Source organism: Lissotriton helveticus, chromosome 11 (genome assembly GCF_964261635.1).
Source record: "Lissotriton helveticus chromosome 11, aLisHel1.1, whole genome shotgun sequence".
Classification (NCBI taxonomy): Eukaryota; Metazoa; Chordata; class Amphibia; order Caudata; family Salamandridae; genus Lissotriton; species Lissotriton helveticus.
In genome coordinates, this window is record NC_136072.1 from 644,905,635 (window position 1) to 644,930,182 (window position 24,548).

General features: G+C 44.4%; 1 protein-coding gene across 1 annotated transcript in view; it reads left to right on the top strand.

The window, feature by feature from the left end:
- Positions 1-24,548, top strand: part of ADAM9 (ADAM metallopeptidase domain 9) — a 491,300-nt gene that overhangs the window by 313,246 nt on the left and 153,506 nt on the right. The window contains exon 14 of the mRNA XM_078666483.1: positions 15,711-15,906. Coding sequence (XP_078522609.1) covers positions 15,711-15,906 — 196 coding nt within the window. The remainder of the gene's footprint in view (positions 1-15,710; positions 15,907-24,548) is intronic.

Sequence of the window (24,548 nt, forward strand, 5' to 3'; positions counted from 1 at the left end):
TCAACGCCACCGTTGCATCACTCAGTGCTTCTAACACTTTTTAATTACAACTTCTCAACATGCTGCACAGCAGCCAAACTTCTCTACAGCACAGCTTAGAAACATTGGCAAAGTCAAAAGCTCTACCTAAACACTATAAGACCCCCAATGCAAAGCCAATAGGTCTTGCCTTTGGGACATTAGAAGTGTTTAGTTATCCAGCACAATATCCTTCATTAAACAAAATTAAGTGTTGCATGGCTAATCACTTATAAGGTCCCAAAAGCGTGACCTATTGGCTACGCCAATGCTTGTTTAGGACTTGTGTCCGGCCAACAGTGCAGCCTGTGCTGGATGTCATATAGATGCAGGGAAGTCTTCAAACTCATTCAAACTCTCTGGTGTTTTCCACTTCACTTGAGTGCAGATTCTCAAGCAAAGATTGTGATGATGGTCACACATGTATACAAAACATACACCAGAACACATATTTAAGCTCGAGACGTTTGCTTAACGCAAAGCCAGCTGATTAAGTTTGTACATTTTGGATTATTTGGCGCGTCTGCCATCTAGTGGACATGCATACTTCTGAACTTTTGGATCTGATTTCTCCTGAGAGCTTTCGAGACTGTGAAGCATTTCATATAAATGTATCTGTGGCGTCTGGGCAGATTCACATTAAGTGGCCTCGGTACTTCCATAGTGAAAAATATTCAGAGTCCAGTTGATAGACAAAATCGAAACGTATGCTTGGAGATTTCCCTTATCTTCGTAATTCTAACCAGTATACACATAGCTTGGTATAGGTTGTGTTAATGACTTTTGGCAATTCTCAAAACGCCCTGGTATTATATGTATATTTTTAGCAGTTTTATGTAGGACAAATTCAGCCAAGAGCATTGGAGCTGTTTATGTGAATACACTCACTGTCCTTGTCGTTATGGCCTAAAGATCAAGAACTCTGTGAGGTATTCAGTATTGCTATCTGAAAGTCTGTTATGAAGTTCTGTGGTTATACTGATTAAGTAGCTACCTACGTCATTATCATATGAAATCTCTTTATTGTTGTCATAACTACACTTTCACAATTTCTTTATTAACCTTTTTGCTTTCTCAAATTTGCTTTTAATTGCACCCTTTGCCCACTCTTTTTGCAAACCTTTCTGGGGGTTTGAAACTCCCACTCATGACTGTCGGGCTCTCTCACTGTGCTCGCTCACCAACGGACACTCATCCTGAAACTTTACGCCTCGACACTTTGAAATGTCACCAGCCGCCACTGACAGCAGGGTAACTTTATGACCACACTCAACCTTAAAGATGCATATTTTTATCCAGTATTAGGGGTGTCTTTCATAGATTCACATGCCTGAATCATTCCCCGTCGTCGAGACGGGAGCCTCCGGTACATAGAAAAGTAATGTCCTATAGACATACATAGAGAAAAATAAGCCTAAGAGCCTCACCTTAGTGGCCTATCCTTGTCCTTATGTAAAAAGGACCAAACTCTTAGAGCCAGCCAATCAGCTATCACCTCCCTCTAGAACCTTCCTGACAGGAGCCTCAGTCTCTCAGATTTTCTACCGCACGTTGTGCTAGGGAGTCTCCAACCTGAGTTCTCCTCAGGATCTCTTCAAAACCAACTTATTCACTTTTCAAAGTGAGTTCTTTCTCCAAACATCTCATACAGGATTACTTCAGAGGAGTAAGTGATTTATTTCTTTGAAATTGCTGGCATGTCTGAATCCCAGAAGAAAGCCCTCTTCAGGGCCTGCTCTTCATGTGGGAAGAAAAGGCTCCATGTGGAAGACAAGCATGCCCTATGCTTATATTGCCTTTATCCTGACCACATACCTAAGGACTGTAAGATATGTAGGTCTTTCCCTAACAAAACCTTGAGAGACAGAGAAGGTCGCCTGCTCATCTGGCTGGACAGGCTTAAAAACAGGGAAGATGTGGTCTCCTCAGAAGGAAGTTTTTCAATAACTTCAGAAGTCTCCCAGAAGAGGCCAAGGGTGGAGTCCCCTGGCCCCTCAGACACTCCTCCTATGAAGGTACAAAAGAAATCTTCAGAGGCGAGATCGACAAAATCTTCAGTGTCTGAAAAGGACTCTCAGGCTTTTAAGAAGCCTACGCAGTCGTCCAGCAAGCTTACAGCATCCTCCTCGTCGCAAAAGAGAATTGTGGCGCCAGTTTCCGTCTCCACAGCGACGACGACTGTGTCGACGACGACAGCGTCGTCGGTTTTCTTATCGACGACGACCACTCCTTCATCGTCGTCAGCGGGTAAGCCTATTCCATCGGTAATTCTGTTGAAGCCGTCGTCGACGTCCAAGACCTCGTCGACGACGAAGATTGCCCCGTCGACGCCGACATCGTCGATGAAGAATTCATTGTCGACGGGAGGGATGACGCCGAAGGCGTCGACGACGAAGGAATCGTCGACGAAGAAAGTCTCGTCTACGGAAGCACCGTCGTCGAAGGTCAGCCCGTCGACGAGGGTACCGTCGACGGGAGAATCGTCGTCGGAGTTAGTCATTCCGGAGCCGTGGAAGAAATCCAGGCTGATAGAATCGTCGTCTTGGACCCTACCACCGTCGACGGCAACAGGGACGACGACAGGGGCCCCTGCAAAAGGTCCTGTGTCGGTCAAACTGACCAAGAAAAAGATTACACCTGAAACGACGTCACCAAGTAAGGTACAAAGTCATTTGCCCACGGAGATTCTCCAGAGTGAAGAATCTGAAGAAGAACTCCTGGAGCAAGCTACTTCCATTTCGGACCTTAACGTGAAATGTCAGAGCACAGACGAGGAACAGGATGAGGTGATCTACGAGGAACACTCTTTCCAAGCTCAGGTCCGTACAGAGGTCACGCCGATGGTATGCCTTCCCGTTTCCATTGTGAATGACCTTAAATACCTGATCCAGGACTACAAACAGCGTTTCCCTGAATCACAGGCAAATGAGAAGGGGGGCCCGACGCCTGCGACAAATGTACCAGCGGCAGCACCAAGACAGTCAAGGCCAGCTACTCAGGTCCGCCATGAGAAAACGCCACCTCAGGTGATCGAATCATCAGATGAGGAGGCTGAGGAAGTGGAAGAGGGGGAAGTCCAGGAGGACCAGTCAGATCACGAAGTGGACGAAGACTATGTGGCATCTTCCCCAGCTTCACCCCAACCGCGCCAGGAAGATTCACCGCCAGTGGACATTGGCGGTTTCCATAAATTAGTAGAAAGAGCAGCGAAGCGATTTCATATGGAGATGGAATCAACTGAGACCGAGTGCTTCTTATATGACTTTAAGGAGCAAACAAGGAGGATAACGAAGTCTATCCCAATCATAGACTTTCTCTGGGACCAAGGAAAGAAACTAATGATGACGCCGGCCTCTCTACCTGCGGTGGTTCCACACCTGGATAAGAAATATAAGGCTCCAACCACAGCGGCAACTTGCTTTAATGGGCACCCGAAACCGGATTCTGTTGTAACCCAGGCGGCCCAAAAGAATTCTCGCAACCCTTCCTCTCCCCTGTCAGCTCCACCGGACAAGGAAGGAAGGAAGTTGGACACAATCGGTAAACGGTTTACAACGACTTCCGCCATGACCATCAAGGTGGCCAACTCCATAGCCCTGTTGGGGCGTTATAACCGCCAACTTTGGGAAGATATAGTCCCATATATAGCGGAACTGCCAGATACAGTTCAGGAGGAGGTCAAGGCACTCCTTACGGAGGGACAAACCTCGGCAGCTGAGATCATTGATTGGGCCATAGATGTAGCCATGACGGGCTTTCGTCAACTAGCTGGGGCGGCAGTCCTACGCCGTCAGGGATGGCTTAAGGCAACATCCTTCAGACCAGAGGTGCAGACGAAGGTGCTGGACATGCCCTTCGACGGCCAACACCTTTTCGGAGCCAAAATTGACGAGGCGCTCCAGACAATTAAAAAAGACACTGATACGGCTAGAGCACTTGGTACTTTACAGGCAAGGAACCAGTCCTTTCGGGGTAACAAATCCAGGGGCCAGTCCTCCTACAGGGGATCCTATCAAAATAGGTCCTCGTATTCCTATCAGAATAGATCCCAGTACCAACAGAAGCAGCAACAAGGTCGTCAGACTTCTTACGGAGGATCAAACTTCAAGGGCAAAAACCAGAGGAGAGGCACGGGCGGACGCCAGTGACCAATTACTCCAGCCAGTCCAGCAACTATATCCCTCATTAAAGATTGGAGGAAAATTGTCCCATTTTCTAAACAATTGGCATCTCATCACCACAGATCGGTGGGTACTCCAGTTAATACAATTCGGCCATTCCCTGGAATTTACCTCCATCCCACCTGCAACACCTCCACGCAGGCTGCCGCACAAACCTCTACGACTGCTGCTCCAGGAAATATCTGCGATGATAAAGAAAGGGGCGATCAAAAGAGTTCCATCATCTCAAAGAGGACGGGGATTCTATTCCCGCTTCTTTCTTATACGCAAGAAGGAGAAAAAGTGGAGGCCCATTCTGGACCTCAGGGCCCTCAACTCTTTCCTGAAGAGTCAGTCGTTCAGGATGGAGACGATCCAAGAAATACTTGGCATACTAGAAAAAGGAGATTTTATGACATCTTTGGATCTCCAGGATGCCTACTACCACATCCCGATACTCCAGGGGCACAGAAAATTCCTAAGGTTCGAGGTGGCGGGACTCCACTACCAATTCAAAGTCCTACCGTTTGGCCTCAAATCCGCTCCGCGGATTTTCACCAAGTGCCTTTCACCTGTGGCAGCTTTCCTGCGCCAAATGGGTCACCAGGTCTTCCCGTACCTCGACGACTGGCTGGTAAAAGCACCTTCAGCTGCAGGCGTGACCGAATCCTCAAACGCCTGCACCAATCTCTTTCAGCAACTAGGATTGACTCTCAATCTCGAGAAATCCTGCATGACCCCAACACGGAACATCACCTTCCTTGGGGAGGTCTTGAACACAGAATGCGCAAGAGCGTTCCCTTCAAAGGAAAGGAAAAACAAGATAATATCCCTGGCCACGGCTGTGGCATCAAGGAAGTCCCTAAGAGTTCGAACTTACAAATCTCTCCTAGGAATGATGTCTTCTTGTATACTTCTCATTCCGCACTGCAGGCTCAGGATGCGCCCATTGCAAGAGGCCCTCACAAACCAATGGACACAGAGTACAGGTTCTTACGAGGACATAGTAAAGATAACACCACAAATGTCCAAGAGCCTGGAATGGTGGAAAATTCACAAGAATCTGTCTATAAGACTGCCATTCCTCCTTCCAGCAACACCTCTGGTGATCACCACGGATGCATCCCTGGAAGGCTGGGGAGCTGTTCTCCAGGACCTCCGAATTAGCGGCAAATGGACAAATCAGGAGAAGCAACTCCATATAAATCTTCTAGAACTGAGGGCTGTGTATCTGGCACTGCAAGCCTTTTTACCACGCATCCAGAACTCCCAGGTGCTCGTCAGAACGGACAACACCACGACGATGCACTATCTCAACAAACAGGGAGGAACGCGTTCGCTCACCCTTTCACGCGAATCGCAGAAGATCTGGAACTGGCTGGTACTCCATGGGATCACGCTCAAAGCGGACTATGTCCCGGGCAAGGACAACACCATTGCGGACGCCCTCAGCAGGCAGAAGTCCCTCTCCCACGAATGGGAACTCGACGAGAATACACTGGACCACATATTCTCACAATGGGGAGTCCCAGGAATCGACCTGTTTGCCACCAAGGAGAACGCCAAATGCCCAAGCTACGCAAGCTGGCGTCCCCAACCAAGGTCACTCGGAAATGCGCTTTCCATCGGTTGGCTCAGCGTATTTGCGTACGCTTTTCCACCATTCCCGATGATTCCCAGGGTTCTCCGGAAGATGAAGGCGGAGCCTTGTACCCTGATCCTAATTGCCCCGTTCTGGCCGAGGCAGCACTGGTTCTCGGATCTTCATCGCCTCTCCATCAGGGCACCGATCCGTCTGAAGCAGCACCCGAACCTGCTGACAATGTCCAATGGGCAGGTGCAACACCCGTGCCTGAAATCGCTCAAGTTATCGGCATGGCTCCTGAGCACAGAGAGTTCTGTCATCTAAACATCCCGCAGGACTGCAGAGAGGTGCTGGCAAAAGCAAGAGCAGACAGTACCAACAGGACTTACTCTCTAAAATGGAAACGATTCTGCATATGGTGTTCAGAGAAAGGCCTGAGACCTCTCCATATCACACCCGAACAGATATTGCCATATCTACTGCACTTGGCACAGTCAGGGTTGGCGCACACATCTATAAAGGTGCATTTGGCAGCCATTTCACGATTCACCAAGACTTACAAGGGACCGTCTCTCTGGTCCAATAGGCTTATCAAGCAGTTCCTAAAGGGACTATATAGATCCTTCCCAAGACCTCGAAGGATCCCACCGACATGGCACCTCAATTTAGTCCTCACCCAGCTCATGAAGCACCCTTTTGAGCCCATTCATCGAGCCTCCATCAAGTACATCTCATGGAAGACGGCTCTGCTGCTCGCTCTAACATCGGCCAGGAGGGTCAGCGAGCTCCAGGCTCTATCCATTCAGGAGCCCTTCATGCAGTTCAAGCAGGATAGGGTGGTGCTGAGGACAAATCCGAAGTTCATACCGAAAGTACCGTCAGACTTTCACCTTAATGAACCGGTGGTTCTACGTTCCTTCTTTGCAAACCCTACCACCGCTGCAGAAAGAACACTGCACTCCTTAGACCTCAAAAGGTGTATAAAATTTTACATAGACAAGACAAAGAGTTTCAGGAAGTCATCACAACTATTTGTGGCCTACAGTAGACCAAGGATGGGTATGCCGCTCACGAAACAGAGCATCTCCAGGTGGATATCCTCAGCGATAGCATTATGCCATGACAGGGCCGGACGGCCTTTGGGTGCTCATGTCCAAGCACATTCCACCAGAGCAATGTCCACGTCAACAGCGCTGTTCGCTGGAGTGCCGATTTTGGACATATGTAGAGCGGCGACGTGGAAGTCACCGCACACCTTCTCCAGACACTACTGCCTGGATGGTGAGCTAATGCAGGATGCAGCAGTGGGCCAGGCGGTGCTTCGACATCTATTCCAGTGAGGTGAGCCTTCCAACATCCCGCCATCCTGGCATGCACATTTCTTACTGTTATGATATATTGATGTATGCTAATGTTTCAAGGTTACAGGATAATGGATGTATTATCTAAAATGTATATATAGCATGCTTACATCGGAAATGTGCATAATATATTGCTGACTACTCTGATTCAGGCATGTGAATCTATGAAAGACACCCCTAATACTGGATAAGAAACGCGTTACTTACCTGTAACAGCAGTTATCCAGTATTGGTGTCTTTCATAGATTCACATGCAACCCTCCCGCCTCCCCTGGAAGGACTCACGTTCTCTCTAACTATATTACGCCTACCTAGCTTGGTGCGTATGAAAATCTGAGAGACTGAGGCTCCTGTCAGGAAGGTTCTAGAGGGAGGTGATAGCTGATTGGCTGGCTCTAAGAGTTTGGTCCTTTTTACATAAGGACAAGGATAGGCCACTAAGGTGAGGCCCTTAGGCCTATTTTTCTCTATGTATGTCTATAGGACATTACTTTTCTATGTACCGGAGGCTCCCGTCTCGACGACGGGGAAGGATTCAGGCATGTGAATCTATGAAAGACACCAATACTGGATAACTCCTGTTACAGGTAAGTAACGCGTTTCTTACATACCTATACACCCAGCGTTTCAGAGTCAACCCAGGTTTGTGGTCAATGGCAAACACTATCAGGAGTCACTACATCTTACAGGGTATTCACAAAATGTCTTGCAGTAGTAGCTGCTCACCTATGAAGACAAAATATTCACATCTTCCCTTATCTGGACAATTGACTCATCAAAAGTTCTAGCCGTCAATTATGCAGCATACACACTCAGGAAACTTGATAAGTTCTACACAAGTTGGGATTCAGTGTTGCAAAATCCCACCTCCAACCAGAACAAATTCAACCACTCCTTCCACACTTCCAACCACAATCTCAGGCTACAGTCAGAACAGTTACACGTCTTCTAGGCATGATGGCCTTCTGCATTACAATAGTGTCTCTGGCAAGACTGAATATGTGTCCACTGCAGGGATGCCTAGCACAACAATGGTCTCTAGCAGAGGGTCACTGGAAAGATCTAGTGGTGGTCAGCTGCCAAGCTTCTAGCTCTCTTCTATGGTGGAACAATAACAATCTGTTATAAGGGCATTCTTTTCGCGACCCAATTTCGCAGGAGACCATCACAACAGACACATCCCTCATTGGTTGGGGCACATCTAAACACTTTCACTGTCTAAGGACATTGGAAACCCAAATACCAGGGTTTTCACATTAATTACCTAGAGCTCCTAGTAGTACAGCTAGCATTAAAAGCTTTTCTCCAGGGGTAAAAGTAGTTGTAGTTCTCACTGAAAATACCACAACCATGTTTCATCTACAGAAATAAGGGGGGACTGGACTTAATCTCCACAACTCTCTTAACTTTCACAGCATAACTGGAGGTGGGCTCTTCGTCACAAAATACACCTACTAGTGAAACACCTCTCAGGAACAGAGAACAACTTTGCCGACGACCGCTGCAGGACGAGGGAACAAGTCCATGATTGGGAAGTCCACCCACAAGTACTCCATCAATACTTCATAAGGTGGGGCTTCCCTCAAATAGATGTATTTGCAACTGCAGAAAGCGCAAAATGCCCAGACTACGCATCCAGGTTCCCACAGTCCAAGGACATTGCACAACAGATGATCTTGTCAGGGATATTTCCTTACACTATTCCTCTTCTCCCCCTACTGCGGAAATTAAGGCCAGACGTGGGTCCCTTGCTCACTTTGCCTCTGGATTCCAGTTAGCCTGGCTGATGAGGGGTGTTACCCCGAAACCAGTCCCAAGATGCTTGTTTCCGGTCCAGGGAAGACCCGGCTTGGCAGTCCGGGCTAGACTGCTCCCACGAGGAACAGGGCCAAGACTGATTTGCATATGTCTGGTCCATACTGGGGTGGCGAAGTAAGCTAAAGAACAATTATGGATTAAACCAAGATCTGTGACTGGGGGTGAGTGTCTGAAAAGTTTCAGCGCTCCGTCCATCATCTCCTTGTGTTTGTTTTGTTCGGAAATTAAGGCTGACATTGCTCACCCTCATTTTAGTAGCTCCAACTTGAGCTCGCAATCCATGGTGTTCAACACATCTGGAACTGTCCGTGGTCCCTCACGAGATACTCTCAATCAATCCAGAACTTCTCATACACAGCCATGGAGAAATTTGCCACCAAGACCCCAGGACACTCCACCTTGGATTCGATTCTTAAGCTCCTAGAATGTGGCTATCTGAAACTACCACCTGAATGTATGGCCATTCTCAAAGAGGCACGTTGACCTACTACACATGCTTGTTATGTGGCAATGTGGAAACGATTTGTTCACTATTGTCATTCAAGCCAAATTGACCCGCTCACACCAGCAGTACAGATATTGTCTGCTACCTGCTACATCTGCAAAGCTGTAGATTAGCATTTACGTATTTCAGGCTTCACCTAACTGCAGTGGCTGCATATCTATAAACTAGACACCATATGTTTCTTTTCAAGATTCCAGTAATCAAAGCCTTTATGGAAAGCCTCAAAGGGGTAATACCACCTCGTATCCTCCCAGCACCATCATGGAACTTTAACATCTTACACACTAGGCTTATGGGCCCACCTTTTGAGCCCCTTCATTTATGTCCACTCCAATTCCTTGCTTGGATAGTGGCTTTAATAGTCACGATTACTTCCTTAAGAAGTGTTAGTGAACTAGAGGCATTCATCTTAAAAGAATTTCTTTCAGGTACATAAAGACAAAGTAGACCTTCACACCAACCCAAAAGTTCTACCAAAGGTGGTGTCCCAATTCCACCTCAATCAATCAATAGAACTTCAGGTTTTTTCCACAACCAGACTCAGTGGCAGAAAGGGCACTACATACACTAGATGCCAAAAGAGCACTCGTGTGTCATATAGATACTAAATTATTTAGAAATACATAACAGTTGTTCATTCACTTTTCAAAATCACACAAATGGAAGGTTATTTCCAAATCGAGAATAGCCAGGGGGATTGGCAAATGCATATAAACCTTTAATGCCAAAGCAAAGAGAACATTACCAATTCCTCCAAAAGCTCACTCCACTCACAAGCAGGGAGCGTCCATGGCCTTCCTAGAGAGCATTCCAATAGCTGAAACATGCAAAGCTGCTACTTAGTCTACGCCACATACCTTCACAAAACATTACTATGTAGATGTATTAGCTAGACAACAGGCCAGGCTTGACAAAGCAGTATTGCGTACACTCTTTCAAATAACTGCAACACCCACAGGTTAGCCACTGCTTTAGGCAGGACTGCCTATGCACAGCATGTGTATCTACAGCTACACATGCCTTGAACAGAAAATGCTACTTACCCAGTAGACATCTGATTGTGGCATGTAGTGCTGTAGATTCACATGCACCCACCATTCTCTGTGGACATCTGTGGCAGTAATCTTTCAAACTTTCTCACACTTAATTCTTTCCATGGGCATCCATCTTTACATAGTTTGGCAAATCACTTCATCCTCACTCGCCTCACGGCAGAAAACAATCAAACAATGGAGTTGATGGCCATGCACATTACCAGCAAGAGTAGGAGTCACCAAACCTCGTGACTAGAAAGACGTCTTTGAAGAAAAACATCTTGCACATATCCGAAACAAACACCGGATGGTGGAAGTATGCACAGCATGTGAATCTACAACACTACATGCCAAAAACAGATGTCCACTGGGTAACCTCTTTCTTTCTTAATTTATTCTGCATTCCATGGATGGATGTATATGGGAATTGCTCATAATACAGCTGTATTGCCTCATCCTGGAAGTACTGATGCACACGTATTGGTAGCAACCGTTGCAGTACTTCACCAACAGTTATAATGTGGGCCACAGCAGGGATTTTCCCATTTGCACCCTTCTGTCAGAGATCCTGCTCCAAGTTTGCAATCTCTACCTAGTTCTGCCCCACCCCTGCTTTTCATAAAACTGTTGAAGTTTTTTCCAAAAAGGCAATCCGCAAATGTGGGCCACTAGTTTTTAAGCGTGCCCGGGCCTATTTATGATCCCAATCCAACCCTGGCCATCATCTTCGTAATAAGGATCTAATCATGTTCACTTTCCAAAAAATCTTTAGTTTTCCATAAAGAGGCATAGGAATGCAAAGGCATTCCCTTCTTTTACTCTTGAGGTTTGGAAACTATTTTATCTCACCCAGTAGATAATTCTTCCTGTCTTGCAACCACCAAATTGTTTTTGACAGCATAGAAAACTGCACTTTCCAACAGGAAAGCTGGAGATATATAAATCTCCTAAATGCTATTGCGAAACAAATGCTAGTTACGGGAAGGTGGATTATCTTTCAGTTACCTATTGTGATCTCACCAAGGTTATTAATTGGCCAAGCATACTATTACAACATTGGTATGAGAGGAGCTGCGATTATTTTACTGGATGCAGCCAAAGCCTATGACTTTGTATATTGGCAATATATGAATGCGATCCTGCCAAAAACTGACTTTGGTTCATTGCTTTTTTCCAGTATGGACTACTACACATAAGACTAATAGCTAGAGCATGGATAATTGGTGCGATATTGGAGTCTTTCACACTAAGGTATGAGATAGGGTTATCCCAAGTTCTCCATTTTCTTAGCCCTAGAGCCATTGGTATGCTGGGTTAGGCAGGATGCCTTAGTCAGGGATCTCCAATGGGACATTGCAGGGGATGGACAGTTATCCCTCTGGCTGATGACATCCTTCTTTATATTGCTGACCTTAAAACAACTATAGACAATGCCATGGCTTCAAGACTAATTGAAAATAAAATCTTTATAATTCCCCTTGATTGCATAGTATCAAGATCCAATTCCAATGCCTTTTCTATGTAGAAGAGATAGGCTTTAAACACATATGAGTAGTATCACATGTGATAAAGAAGAAGTCTTTAATCTCGGTATAGCTTTCTTTTCTGGGCCAACCAATTCTTTATAAAAAGATAACGTTTCCCAAGTTTCTATGTTTATATCAGAATAGAGCCTATTGGATACATGAAGAGTTTTTAAAGAAACTTGATGCGAAATTTTGCACATTGCTGTGGGGCGGCTGTTCTAGGATTTACCTATGCATAATGTGACCGAGAGTCTGTGAAGAAAGCATAGCACAACCACATTTCCATAAATATTGGGATTCACAACTATTAGTGGTGAATGAATGGACCTTCTTATTGCAGGAAGAACCATTTATTACAAAAGATAGATGTGACGGGGAGGTAGGGTTATATGGCAGCTTTGCATGGGACTAGGAGGCTCGGTCATCTGCTTGACCACATAGTGTCAGCAGTGAGGACATGACTGGCTACAAATGCAAACCTTGGTTGGAAAAGTGCCTTAATAAAACAAATCCCTGAGAGGGTTGGTGATAGCCTAAAAAAATCACATTTGACTGGTTTAGCTAAATAGGACATAATAATTACACCCATATTGGATGATATCTGCAGCCACGGTTAATATTATGACCACATTTTCACAATTCAACAAAATCCAGGCTATGATCCCGATACCTCCAGCCTCGATTCTGTATCTTGGTGAGTGTAGTTCTGAGGTTGCCTGGCCTGTTAGCCTCATAAATCCTTCTGGTCCACTTCTCTAGGTGTCATATGCAGGCTCTGCCGGGGAATCTGAAGTCTCTGTGGGCCTAGCACCAAGAAAACCTGTTGGATGTTATCCATTTTTCAGAGGAGTAGTGGCTGCTCAACTTCAACCTAATCAGCGGCAGACCTCTCTCCCACCCAGAACTTATGGGGGTGAGGGATGCATCACGGCTGGCTTGGGGAGGCCATTAGTGAGAGGTGGAGCTCAGAGGACTGAGATCCAACTCTGGTCACCAGGTAAAATCTGCTCCCATATCAATCTTTTAGCGTTGTGGGCCTTTCTCCTAGTATTGAAGGCCTTCCTACTGTCTGTGAAGATTACGCTGGTACAGGTTCTCAAGGGCAACACCAGTGCCTTGTAGTGCAGCAAGACAGGTGGAGTGAAGGTCCTTGGTACTGGGGCCTGGGACTTGTCCCATGGCGGTGCTAATCCTTTGGAGGTGGTTGTCAGGTCATCTTCTTGATTGTGGTGGGATCATTGAGAGCCGGGGCAGACAAGCTCAGCCAGTGGTACCTGGTGGATCACAAACCGTGGGTACACCCCAAAGTGGCAGAGGGCGTGGACCCTGGCTACATCGTTTTACCAGTAACGAGTGCAGTATACCATTCAGAATTTACTATATTCAATATCTCACCCATATTTGGTCATTGAAAGCATTAACTTCTCAGAGCACAAGCCTTCACCAACCAGAAGGTGGTATGCTTCATCATCGGGCTGTTCTCCTTGTTGGGCCGGCACTGCATTGCCCAACAGGCTCCTCAGGTGGGCTCTTTGCCAGAGATCTTTTTGTGAATAATGGCCTCAGGGGCTGCAGTTCTAAAATGTAAGTAGGGAGGAAAAGGGATGCTTAGTAGAAATATAAAGGTAGTTGGTTACTCTATTTGTCTTTGGGGCCTGTGTTAAAGATTAAAACAAGAGGGAATATGCGAGACAATCATATTCCTTATAATCTCACAAAGTGGTCAACAAGTGCCTTGCCTCCACAGTCCCTAAGGATCTATGGAAAATTCATCAGGACCTTGAAAAGGACCTAATATCCTTATGTGCTGGTATCCTTTTCCATTAAGGGAATACTATGTGCTCCCACAAACATGTGATTTTCATTCAGTGATAAACCGACAAAGATTGTTGTCATTACTTACATCCTTTCCTTAGGAATCTAGTCTCAAGAAATACTAATGACTTATGTTTAAAAGAAACAAGAAAAACATACATTTAAGATGACATCATACATTTATGTGTTATGCTACAATGTTATTACAGTATCACTAGTGTTGCTTAAAGTAACTTGAGCAATATTCATCATACCATTGACAAAAGAACACCTGCATCATGCTCATGGGAGAGGATTTAGAGATGCCAACATGATTTAATAATACAGGTTCCTCCTCTGTGGATAGCATCTCACACATACGCAAAAGGCAAATGTATCTCTCTCTCTTTATCTCACCCAAATCCCTTCGTAAGTCGGCCTCTTGCGATTAGTGGGATCCAGACTATCCTGAGGTCATCTGGCTATAAGGCCCCACCTTTCTTCACGGGATTTCAGTACTTTGTAGTATTACAAATATTCTGTAATTCCTAGAGTGCGGCACCTCTTAGAATATCACAATTCAGATGAAGTGATTAGATATAAACAAGCCGCCCCAAACAAGTACAGCAAAAACCTGTGAGGGCCCAGATGAGGCCTATGGAGCCAAATTCCTAAAACAGCAGAAAAAATAAATAACAGACCGGTGCAGAAGTGATGGCCACAGCAAGCATGACTATGCCGAGATTTCATTATTCGCAATATAGAGTTAGGATATGATGGAATGGAGCAGGCTGCCCAACAGATGTCAACCCACCTGCGTCTCTGCCGGTTTACACAGCTCTCACTCTGTCGTAACCAATAGAATGATACTCAGCAGTGATCCTCAACTGATTAAATAGGGTACAGGAAAAAGCCAATTGTCGGTTGATAGAGTGTTCGGTCCCAATATCTCATTTATTTTCGAGGTCACTGCCATAGTGATTCTGCATCTTCTTCCATACAGACAAGTTGCGGTACAATAGTCCCCTTTCAAGATCACACTTCAAATGCAATAAGAGATCCCCTCCATCTGCAACTAACATGAGCGGTTTGTGTATTGTAAGCTGTGTAGAAAACTGAGTTGTTCAATTGGTCTGACTAGCTGCCTTGATCCGGTGTTTTCTTTTGAAGAGCCCAACGTTCCTGCCCTTTCAGTCATCAAGGACCACCAGTATCCCACTCCTCTTCAAAATTCTTCAAATGCTTATGAAATTTCTTGAGCTCTTTGCAGACTTCAAATTTAGTGCTGCCTTCTTACGGGATCAGCACAGCATCATCTCTTGTAGTATCTATTATAATCTTTCATTGTAAAAGGTGGATAACAACAAACGTTGGTGTGTATCTTTTTTATTTAGCCTGGTGAAATTCGACCAGAAAGAGTTAGTCCAAGGGTGGTCAATTGGCAGTAAACATTTTGTTTTTAACTTTGTCAAAACAAGTTACTAATGCCAAAAATGGAGGTCTGCCTTACTGTTTATTGTCGAATACTAAGTCATTCATGTGCTTACTTTATCACACATATATACTACATTCTATCCCGGAACAAAGATAGCTGTGTTGTGAAAGACCTGAAAAACATGAAATTATTTCAAAATATGTATTCCAGTATATGATTACTGACCTTTAATTTCTTGGGGATTTGTGCGGTGATTGCATTCTCAACCACAGTCCTCCTGTGAGTCTATCTCTCAAACTAATGTGATTCTGCTCAAACACACCAAATGTAGAATTGTGGATGATTGGGCTGTGTATATATTTATGCCCCAGGTCAAAGGGCGAGACTGAAAGCAATTGTGAAAAAAGATATAAAATTATTTGCAGTCTTCAACTGGGAGCTCTGTTACTATAGACTTTTTTCTTTGTCTTTTAGTTCATTCCTGGCGGCACAGAATGTCGGTCAAGTTCTAATGAATGCGATCTTCCAGAATATTGCAATGGCTCATCTCCATTTTGCCAACCTGATGTCTTTATTCAGAATGGACATCCTTGTCAGAGCAATAAATCCTATTGTTATAATGGAATTTGTCAGTACTATGATGCCCAGTGCCAGGCCATCTTTGGCTCAAGTAAGTGCCTCTTATGTGCAACTAAATATATCAGTGAGGAATATATTATACGTTTCTGTAATGTCTTTTTATTATAACATACAAAAATTATTCACATCAAACATATACAAATACAATTATGATCGCGTAACCTGTACTAGACAATGCGAGGGTACATGTTATAGTGTTTATTAAGGTTATGTAAGCAGGAAACTTTTTACGAAGAAACGTGAATTTTGTTTCTTAAATTACCATGTCTTGTTTGTTAGGTTAATGCTTTAGGTGGTTCTAGATCCAGCAAGCAGTGATGGTGTGCCATAATGCCACCCAACTGTGTGGATCTTTGCAGACTATCTAAAAAAATTGCTTGTGAATCCTTGATCAAACATGCTCCATTTACACAATGTGATAGGATGGGCTAATAAAAAAGTAAACGCACACTCCCAAAAGTCAGTTTGCCAAGCACAAAATGTTAAATCAATGAAAGCTAGTGAGTCTGGGATTTTTGCTTCTCATTCAAACAGAATATTACTAATAGTAAGAACGTCAGGCATAAGCCAGCATCACTGAGAAGGAAGAGACACAATGGCTTAATCATTTGATTTAGTTCAGTTGCAAAACATGCCTTTGATATTGGTTACACAAGGATATCGGGCAAATATTCCCACATGTACAAATAACCCTCCTGTACATAGGCAACAGTGTAGTATACCTTTAGCAGCGTATGACTCATTGAAGGAAGGTTTGACACTTTAGAAGCTGGATGGATAGTTCTAGAAGTACTGAGCAGTTATAACATTCTTTGTATTGCAGATAACATTTGAACAGTTATGTCTTTATGTAGATTTAAAGACATTAAACAGTAATGTTGTGTTGGCAACTAATGCACTTTGAGGGTCTAGCATGTATGAAAGAAAGTTCCACTTCACAGTACTACACATTGTCCAATTATTCTGCACAACTTACATCAACTTACATGATCAACTAAAGCTAATATTCTGCTTGCACTACAGGCAGCTTACTTTCACTTTTCTTCTCTTTGGATATTAAAAGAATCTTGAAAAATTTACTGACTTTGTTTCATAGAGAATTGCTAGATTCAGATAAATAAATTAGTCTAGTTAGCTATAAGTCTTGCTTTTGCAGAGCCTAAAGAAAAGCAAGCGCATTTTCTAGTTAAGTCTTTGTGGTCTCTCTATGTTATTAGAGTACTGATGAATTAGAAATATTTCTCTAATTTTCCTTCTACTTTAAGTGGGCAATATGTTTCTGAAATGATGTATAATTCTTTAGTGTTTCAGTTTGAATAATTTTTACACTGTTACTGTATTGTCCACAAACGTAAGTACAAGCTGCACCCCACAATAGCCTATCCAGGGAGAGACAGGGATACAAGAGTCAGATTTGTGCTCAGACGTTCCAATTGTAAGTGCCCAAGAGGGCTGCACCAACAGTAGGTAGATAACAGTAGGTAGATGGCAGTAGAAGGCAATTTATATTTTTAGGTCTGGCGTTAGCCAATATCATTTGATTTTACTAAACGTATTTGTGTCACATACTTAATAGCCACTTTTAGACAGCCCTCATCTTACATTGGTCTGGTCTGTTGGTGTGTCGGGTACGATCTTAATTTCAGGACATCTTGAGTAGAGCTCAATTATAACTATTATATATGGTGTTGAGATTTCTCCTGATTAAGGACCAATTGTGTCCATATTCAGATCTTTCAATGACCTATCTAGGAGCTTGCACATATGCATGGGAGGTTTTCTTATGAATAAAACGTTGTCACTTGCATTACATGACACGCATTCTCTTCTGGACCTTTCTGTCTGGATGTCCATACCAGGCCACCGGAAGTTCATCCTTAGCCTTTCTTTTGTCTTGGAAACTTTAAAGTGTCCCTCATGTGCCTTGTTTATGAGTTTGTTACGTACACCAACTGGATGAATTACCTTGGTTCCTCTAAATAAACAGCCATCCATTTCTGACAGTTTGTCTTTAACACACCAATGTGCCCTGAATTCACTCTTGACCGAGTTCTTGTAGGGTCAACCTTCATTGACGTACTGTCTCACTTTCTTCACAATCTTGTCATCCCCTAATCTTTCTTTCCATTCGCCCTCTGCAATCAATCCCTCAGATGTTACGCAAACATTTGGTATTGCTAAATCCTCTTCATCTTTCAGTATCCCCCTTCTTTCGTACTTTGAGCATTGGCAATTAGTCTAGAGAGACAATCAGCTGCTTTGTTTTTTATTCCTGGATGTATTCCACGGCAAACGTAAACTCCTGTAGATTGACGATCCATCTTCTGATGTGGCTGGAGACAAAGTTCAAGCCCTTTTCCCGAAAGATCTCTTTAAACAGTTTATGGTCAGACCTGACCTGAAATTCAATCCTTCAGACAAAATTCTTGAATTTGTGTACAGCCCAGAAAACTACTAAGGCTTCTTCCTCTATAACAAAGTAGTTTGTTTCCAGTCCAAGTAGTGACCTTTAAGCAAAGGCAAAGGTTTCTTCACTTCATCTCTTGTTTGGGATAGGACCACTCCCAGGCCCTTTGTGCTTGCATCCATGGTTTTTATTACTTTATTGTCTGGCACAAAGCAACTCAACTAGTGGCATGTTTTATGCAACATTTTACATCTTGAAGCTCCTTTTCACGCTTATCATCCCACTCAAAGTCCGCTCTGGTTTAATTTGTGTTCTCATTTGGAATGTTCTGTTAGCAAACTTCTTTATGAATTTGCTGTAGAATTCTATCATCCCAAGGAATGATTTAAATTATTCTTTAGTTTTTAGGAGATGCTAAGTTCAAAATAGAATTGGGAAATTCTTCTTTGGGCTCCATACCTTTGTTGGTGATTTTGTGCCCCAAATATGTAATTTTTTGGTGCAAAGACGTGCACTTGTCAACTTATCTGCAAAACCAAATTCTTTGAACTTTTCCAGTGCCTTCTAGACTCTCCCATCGTGCTCTGCTTTCATGGCCTGCAATACCAATACATCTTTTTGGTAATAAAAGAAACTCCTGGAATGTTGTGTAGCATGGATGACATGGCTCTTTGAAACACTGGGGCAGCAGACACTATCAAAGGGAATGCGTTTGAATTTATAAGCATCAAGGAGTGTATTAAATGTTGTGAGGTCTTGTGACTCTTGATGCAGGTGTACTTGATAATAGGCTGATGCTAAGTCTACAGTTGAGAAAATTTGGGGCCCCTTTAGAGCTGTCAACATTTCAGAAATTGTGAGTAAGGAAACTCTATCAACCCCTGCCTCTTTATTTAGGGCCCTGAGATCTACACATAGCCTCATTTTATGTAGCCTTACGCGCTACCACGATGGGTGCAAGCCACTCAGTGGCTTGTACTGGTTCAATTACGTCTTGTTCACACAAGTTTTCTAGTTTTCTAAGTTTTTTAACTCTTTTTTTTGCAGCGTCGTAGACATTCACCAGGAGTCTGCGGACCTTTGATACTACAGGAGTAGCGTTATCTTTTTATTTATTTTGTGAATGTATGTTTTAAAGCACACTAACTTCTCACTGAAGACTTCCGGGAAATTATTCACTAAGCCGTTTTCTTGAATTGTTTGTATTTGAATTTGAGGACAAGCATTAGGGTCTAGATATATTCCTAGGCTCTTTTGGACAGGCCAACCTAAAATATAGTCACCCATCTCAGTTACTTATACCTTTGTTTGGACTTCTCTTCCCTGGTACTGAATTCTCCCTATGAAAAAACCTTTTCTGTTTATAGGTTAGCCTCCATATCCACCAGGCTGTATGTCCATTCAGTTTAGTGGTGTTCTATTTTTTAACTTTTCTTGAAAGACCTTTTCAGAAATGCTAGTTAGCCTAGAACATGAATCAAAAATTGTCTGTGCGTTTACTTTTTCTGTTTGCTCTAGGTTAGCCCTCATCTGCATCACCCATATGCAATACTATTTCCTCACATATTTTTGCTACCTTGGAGCTTTTGTTTCCTTTTCCACAGTTATTGTCACAATATGCAATAAAGTGTCCCTTCTTGCCACAACCACTGCGTACAGCCCTCCATGCAGGACATACTCTCCAATTAGCCATATGGGCAGTTCCGGAATACCAAATAGGAAAAGTAGGCAGTGGACTGTGGACCTCACTCCTTTTAGGGGCTCCACAACAATGATCAAAATACAGTTTAAAGTACATTACCCAAACACATCAGATTCACATAAAAGTTAGGCTCTTAAAAGCTCATCTTCTGGCAGTTTGAAAAGAAAAGATGCTGCATTGGGTATTAGGAGATAATTTGTTAAGGGGCCCTCAAAATTTCGACTGCCTAGCGGCCTCCACAGGCCCAATTGCCCCACACATTAATCCGGCACTGCATATGGCATGACATTGCACATCTTTTACATTGTCCTTTAAATGTCTGGTCATTTGCTTTAAACGGCTCTCTCCTTTTCTCTTTCACAGCATTTACCTCCCCCTTTTCTTCATACATGTTACATTTAGCTTCAACTTTCAGGTGCTTTAGAGACAATAACTTGTTCAACCTGATTGGAAACAATGAGAACTTCACTTAAGGGGTCATCTTCGAGCCATAATTCTTCTCTCACTGGTCACTAATACGTTTATCAAGTAATGTGCCAAAGTTGCATGTTGTTGCTAGTTTTCTCAGGACAGATACAAACTCCTCTATACTTCCACCTTCCTTCCGTTTCCTTTTCCCGAATCTCTCCAGCATGGTGCTTTTTCTGGGTAAAAAATGTTATCCATTATCTTTAAACATATTTCAAAACTATTTAACCCCTTCGATGCTGATGACGAGCTCAGCTCGTCATCAGCTACGGCGCTTGTGTGCTGATGACGAGCTGAGCTAGTCATGTAACCTGGGTTTTTGAAAAATCCAGCGCACAGCGGGAAAACCGCTAGCGCGCAAGGGGTTAAATCCCTTGGATCGCCCAGGCTCTACACAGACTGAATCACGATGCGGAAATCACAGCGAGTTTCATAAGTCGACCATCAGGAACTGGGGCCCCGATTTGGCCCTGGTTTGTGAACTAAAAACTAAGACACTCACGAGCAAGCAACAAGATCCCTCCCAGAGTGCCCAGGGTTTGGGTTCGAAAACAAACTGGACCCAGAAGGACTCCACCATCCCATCGGGAGCAAAACGCTCCCCAGAACACTGGTCCAATTCCACCAGAGCCTCTGAGGACAATCGAGGGTCTCAAACGGCTCCTAAGGACCTCAGCATATCTGATGTTCGGGAAGCCCCTGGTACACTTGTACCAGTACCCAGCACTTCAAACAACTTGGATCCTCGGACCTCAGGTCGGGCAACAAACGAGGGGGAAGGTACCCCAGGCTTCAAACAAGCCTCTATGTTAGAGAAAAACACACCCTCACCCTCACTACAAGACCTCAGGCAATCGCAACCAGAACCTAGTAAGTGTATCAAGACGGCTGCAGATCACGTTAATGACACAAAAAGGCAAGCACGCGCTGGGTATTCCTTTGAGGAACAGGAGTCAAATGTGATAAGGGCCCAAGTCCACCATCGGGCAAAGTTGGAGCAACCACTAACTCCCCCTCGGGGCCATCTTCCAGCGTAAGACATCTCAGTCCCCACTTCACCAAATGCTCCGGTTCCAGAGGCCATGTATCCCACACAATAAGAGTGGGAAGAATTGGTCGCCCTTTACACCTCACCACCCCAAGCGGACCGAAAAATATCGGCAATACGCCCAAAATGTAATGTCTCGCAACTTACCATCACGATTCCAACATCGCGAGCAAAGGCAGACATATGGGAATCTCTCTTGCACACAATGCAACTGTCTGTCAATGCCATTCAATATCAATCGGACAAAATGGACCTCCAGTTAACAGTTCTACAATCGCTATCAGTCTTTGTCTCCAACATTGACAGTAAGCTAGCCGAACTGAATAAGCTGGTTAAAAGGGCTCAAGAGGAGACAGCACTGATACAAACAAACTGCCTCGGCATAGCAATCGTGGACAAGTTGGCTACACTCCCGGGAGCAATGGATAATCTCCTCACAGGCATCAGGGAGGCAGTTAAAAACAGCACATCTACGGGTCCACTTGAAAGGAAAAATTGTTCTTGCCAAACAACCAGCAGGGAAACCCTGCTTCATCCAGAGGTGGTCCTCCCCCAAATACATAAAGAAAAAATGGCAAGTGAAAACGATAGTGCAAGGGTACCAAGAGCCCAAGGACACTCCAGGGAAGATGAAGCCCCTCAACTAGCAAATAATGACTTAGTGCCAACCAAAAGGATGTCCCGCGGGGATATGGGCATTCCCCAAAGCGGGGCAGAAAACAACGGAGGTAGGGCCGCAAGCTAAAGCTAGGCTCACTGACCGATGGTAAAGCTGGGAACAACCAAGTCAGCATTCAGCTCCTAGGCTCAACGCTTGTTAAATCTGCTCGAAGGAGCCCTGATACAGACACAGAACTGGACTTATGCTCCTCCCCTAATCTGGATCAGAGGCATACATGCCAAAGGAAAAAGAACAGTAAAAAACAGACTTCTAACATAACGTCCCCAAAAAAAGCTGTCAGCCCTGCCCTGAGCAGCTGCGCTAAAGCTACAATAACCAGTACCAACGAGGGCCCGAACGAAGGCGGGGAAAAATCCACGTCTAACCCGAGCGCCTCCAAAAACAAAAAAACATCTCCTAATGTTGGTAATGAGACACAACTAGCCCATCCCCCAGCAGTCTCTTTAATAGGAAGTCCTTCAAACCAGGTACAAACTAGAGCAGATGACCCAAAGGCCCCAGTCCAGAGAATGCCAGCAGAGACCCACATTAGGGCGGAGACTACCTCCACATCCCCGCAGAGCGGTTCGAACAGGATAAAGGTGCATTCAGGTAACCCCGCAATTTTATTGATCCCGGAATATACTTCAAGGGGCTCCTTTGATATCCTTAACAGGGGCAACATTCTACGTTTATTAAATTCCATAGACAGCCTAAAGAACATATCCACCAAGGATCTGGCCTCAGTGGAGTTTTTAGTCTTACCTGAACACCCAGGGGTGGAAGTTACTTAAACATTATGGGCCTCAACTGATTTGACTGAAAGCGTGCTCAACGAACAAGCACAACTCAATAGCTGGGGTATACTACTTCGCCCAGTCGTAAAACCGAGATATCCAGATCCCTTGGCAAGCGATTTCATACATCAGAACGCTCAAAATCAGCCAAATCAGGTCCATCATTCGCTATCTGTACTGCGAGGGGCCCATAGTAAATTCCCGGTTAGCCAAGAACAAAAAGAACGGGGTGTCAGAAGGCTCAACCCCGTGAACGAGCAAACTAACTCAGACTGGACATGGTTGAGCAGGTCCATAAACAACAAGCCAGATAAACACTGACATGACAACCCGGTAACCGAGAAATCGCTCAAAAGCTTCAAAATCTGTTCTTGGAACATCAACGGCATTGGGGACAAATTTATGGACGCAGACCTAAAATATTACATGCAAAGCTTTGATATCCTAGCCCTCCAAGAAACTTGGTCAGATTATCCTCCACTACTTCCAGGCTTTTCTTTGAACTTCATTCCTCCAACTCAGTCCGCAAGATTTGGTCACAAAAAAGGATGCCTAGCCATATACAGTTCACTAAAAAGCACAAGAACAGTGGAACCACTTCCATACAACCTAGACTCTCCGAACGCAATCCACGTACTACGAATCGCTACTCGAAACCAGGGAAAGAGGGATGAGATAATTTTAATAAACCTTTATCTACGTCCCCGAGGTAAGAAGCAAGGAGCTCGGCAGCTGATAGAAGAGCTGTCAAAGCTATTATCTGCAGAGCAGACAATCAGCTTGATTGTCAGTGGTGACTTCAACCAGAATATGCTCAATAAACCCGCAACGTAAGTCAGCAACGGTTGACGACCCTCTTGCTTTGGAACAATACTCTCAGGATAATTCTTCAGGGGGTAGAACTACTTATGCATCACTCTGACTTCTTGGAGCACTGGAAGATCGGGGCCTCAGAGCACTTAATGGGAGATTCCCTGGGGATCGTCCCCAAGCAGCAACATTCCATAGCACATCATCTAGCTCAACAATCGACTTCACCTTCCTCTCGGGTAACTTGTTCCAAACAACTATTGATTTCCATATTGGCTCACTTGACTACAGTGATCACTTACCATAAGAAGTGACACTAGAAGCCTTTACAATACAAATACCGAAACCAGCTATCTATTACGAACAAGTCTTCACAGTAAACGACAGGCGTTTAAAGTGTAGAACAGATGATCCCGTGGCCCTTCTGCTTTACGCCAAGCAAGCATATGGCGAAGTCCAAAATGAAACAAAGGACCTTACAGCCAGCTGGGAGACATTTACAGAAACGTTGCGCAAAAACATGGGAAAAACACAGAGGAGAAACCAGCTTGAAGGAGGGAGCAATACCGTCAATTACACGCAGTACTTTGGTCACGCTTTGACAAACAATGCTCGCCTAAAAAATCTAAAAACTCTTATCGGCCAGACTGTACGAAGAGTAGGGAAAGATCCCGATGCCAGGGATGAACTGAGGCTGCTAAAGCGTGACCGTAGGAGGTTGGTATGGTGACTCAGGAGGGAATCAGAAGAGGCGCTTTGGGCCAAACTTCTACATGATGC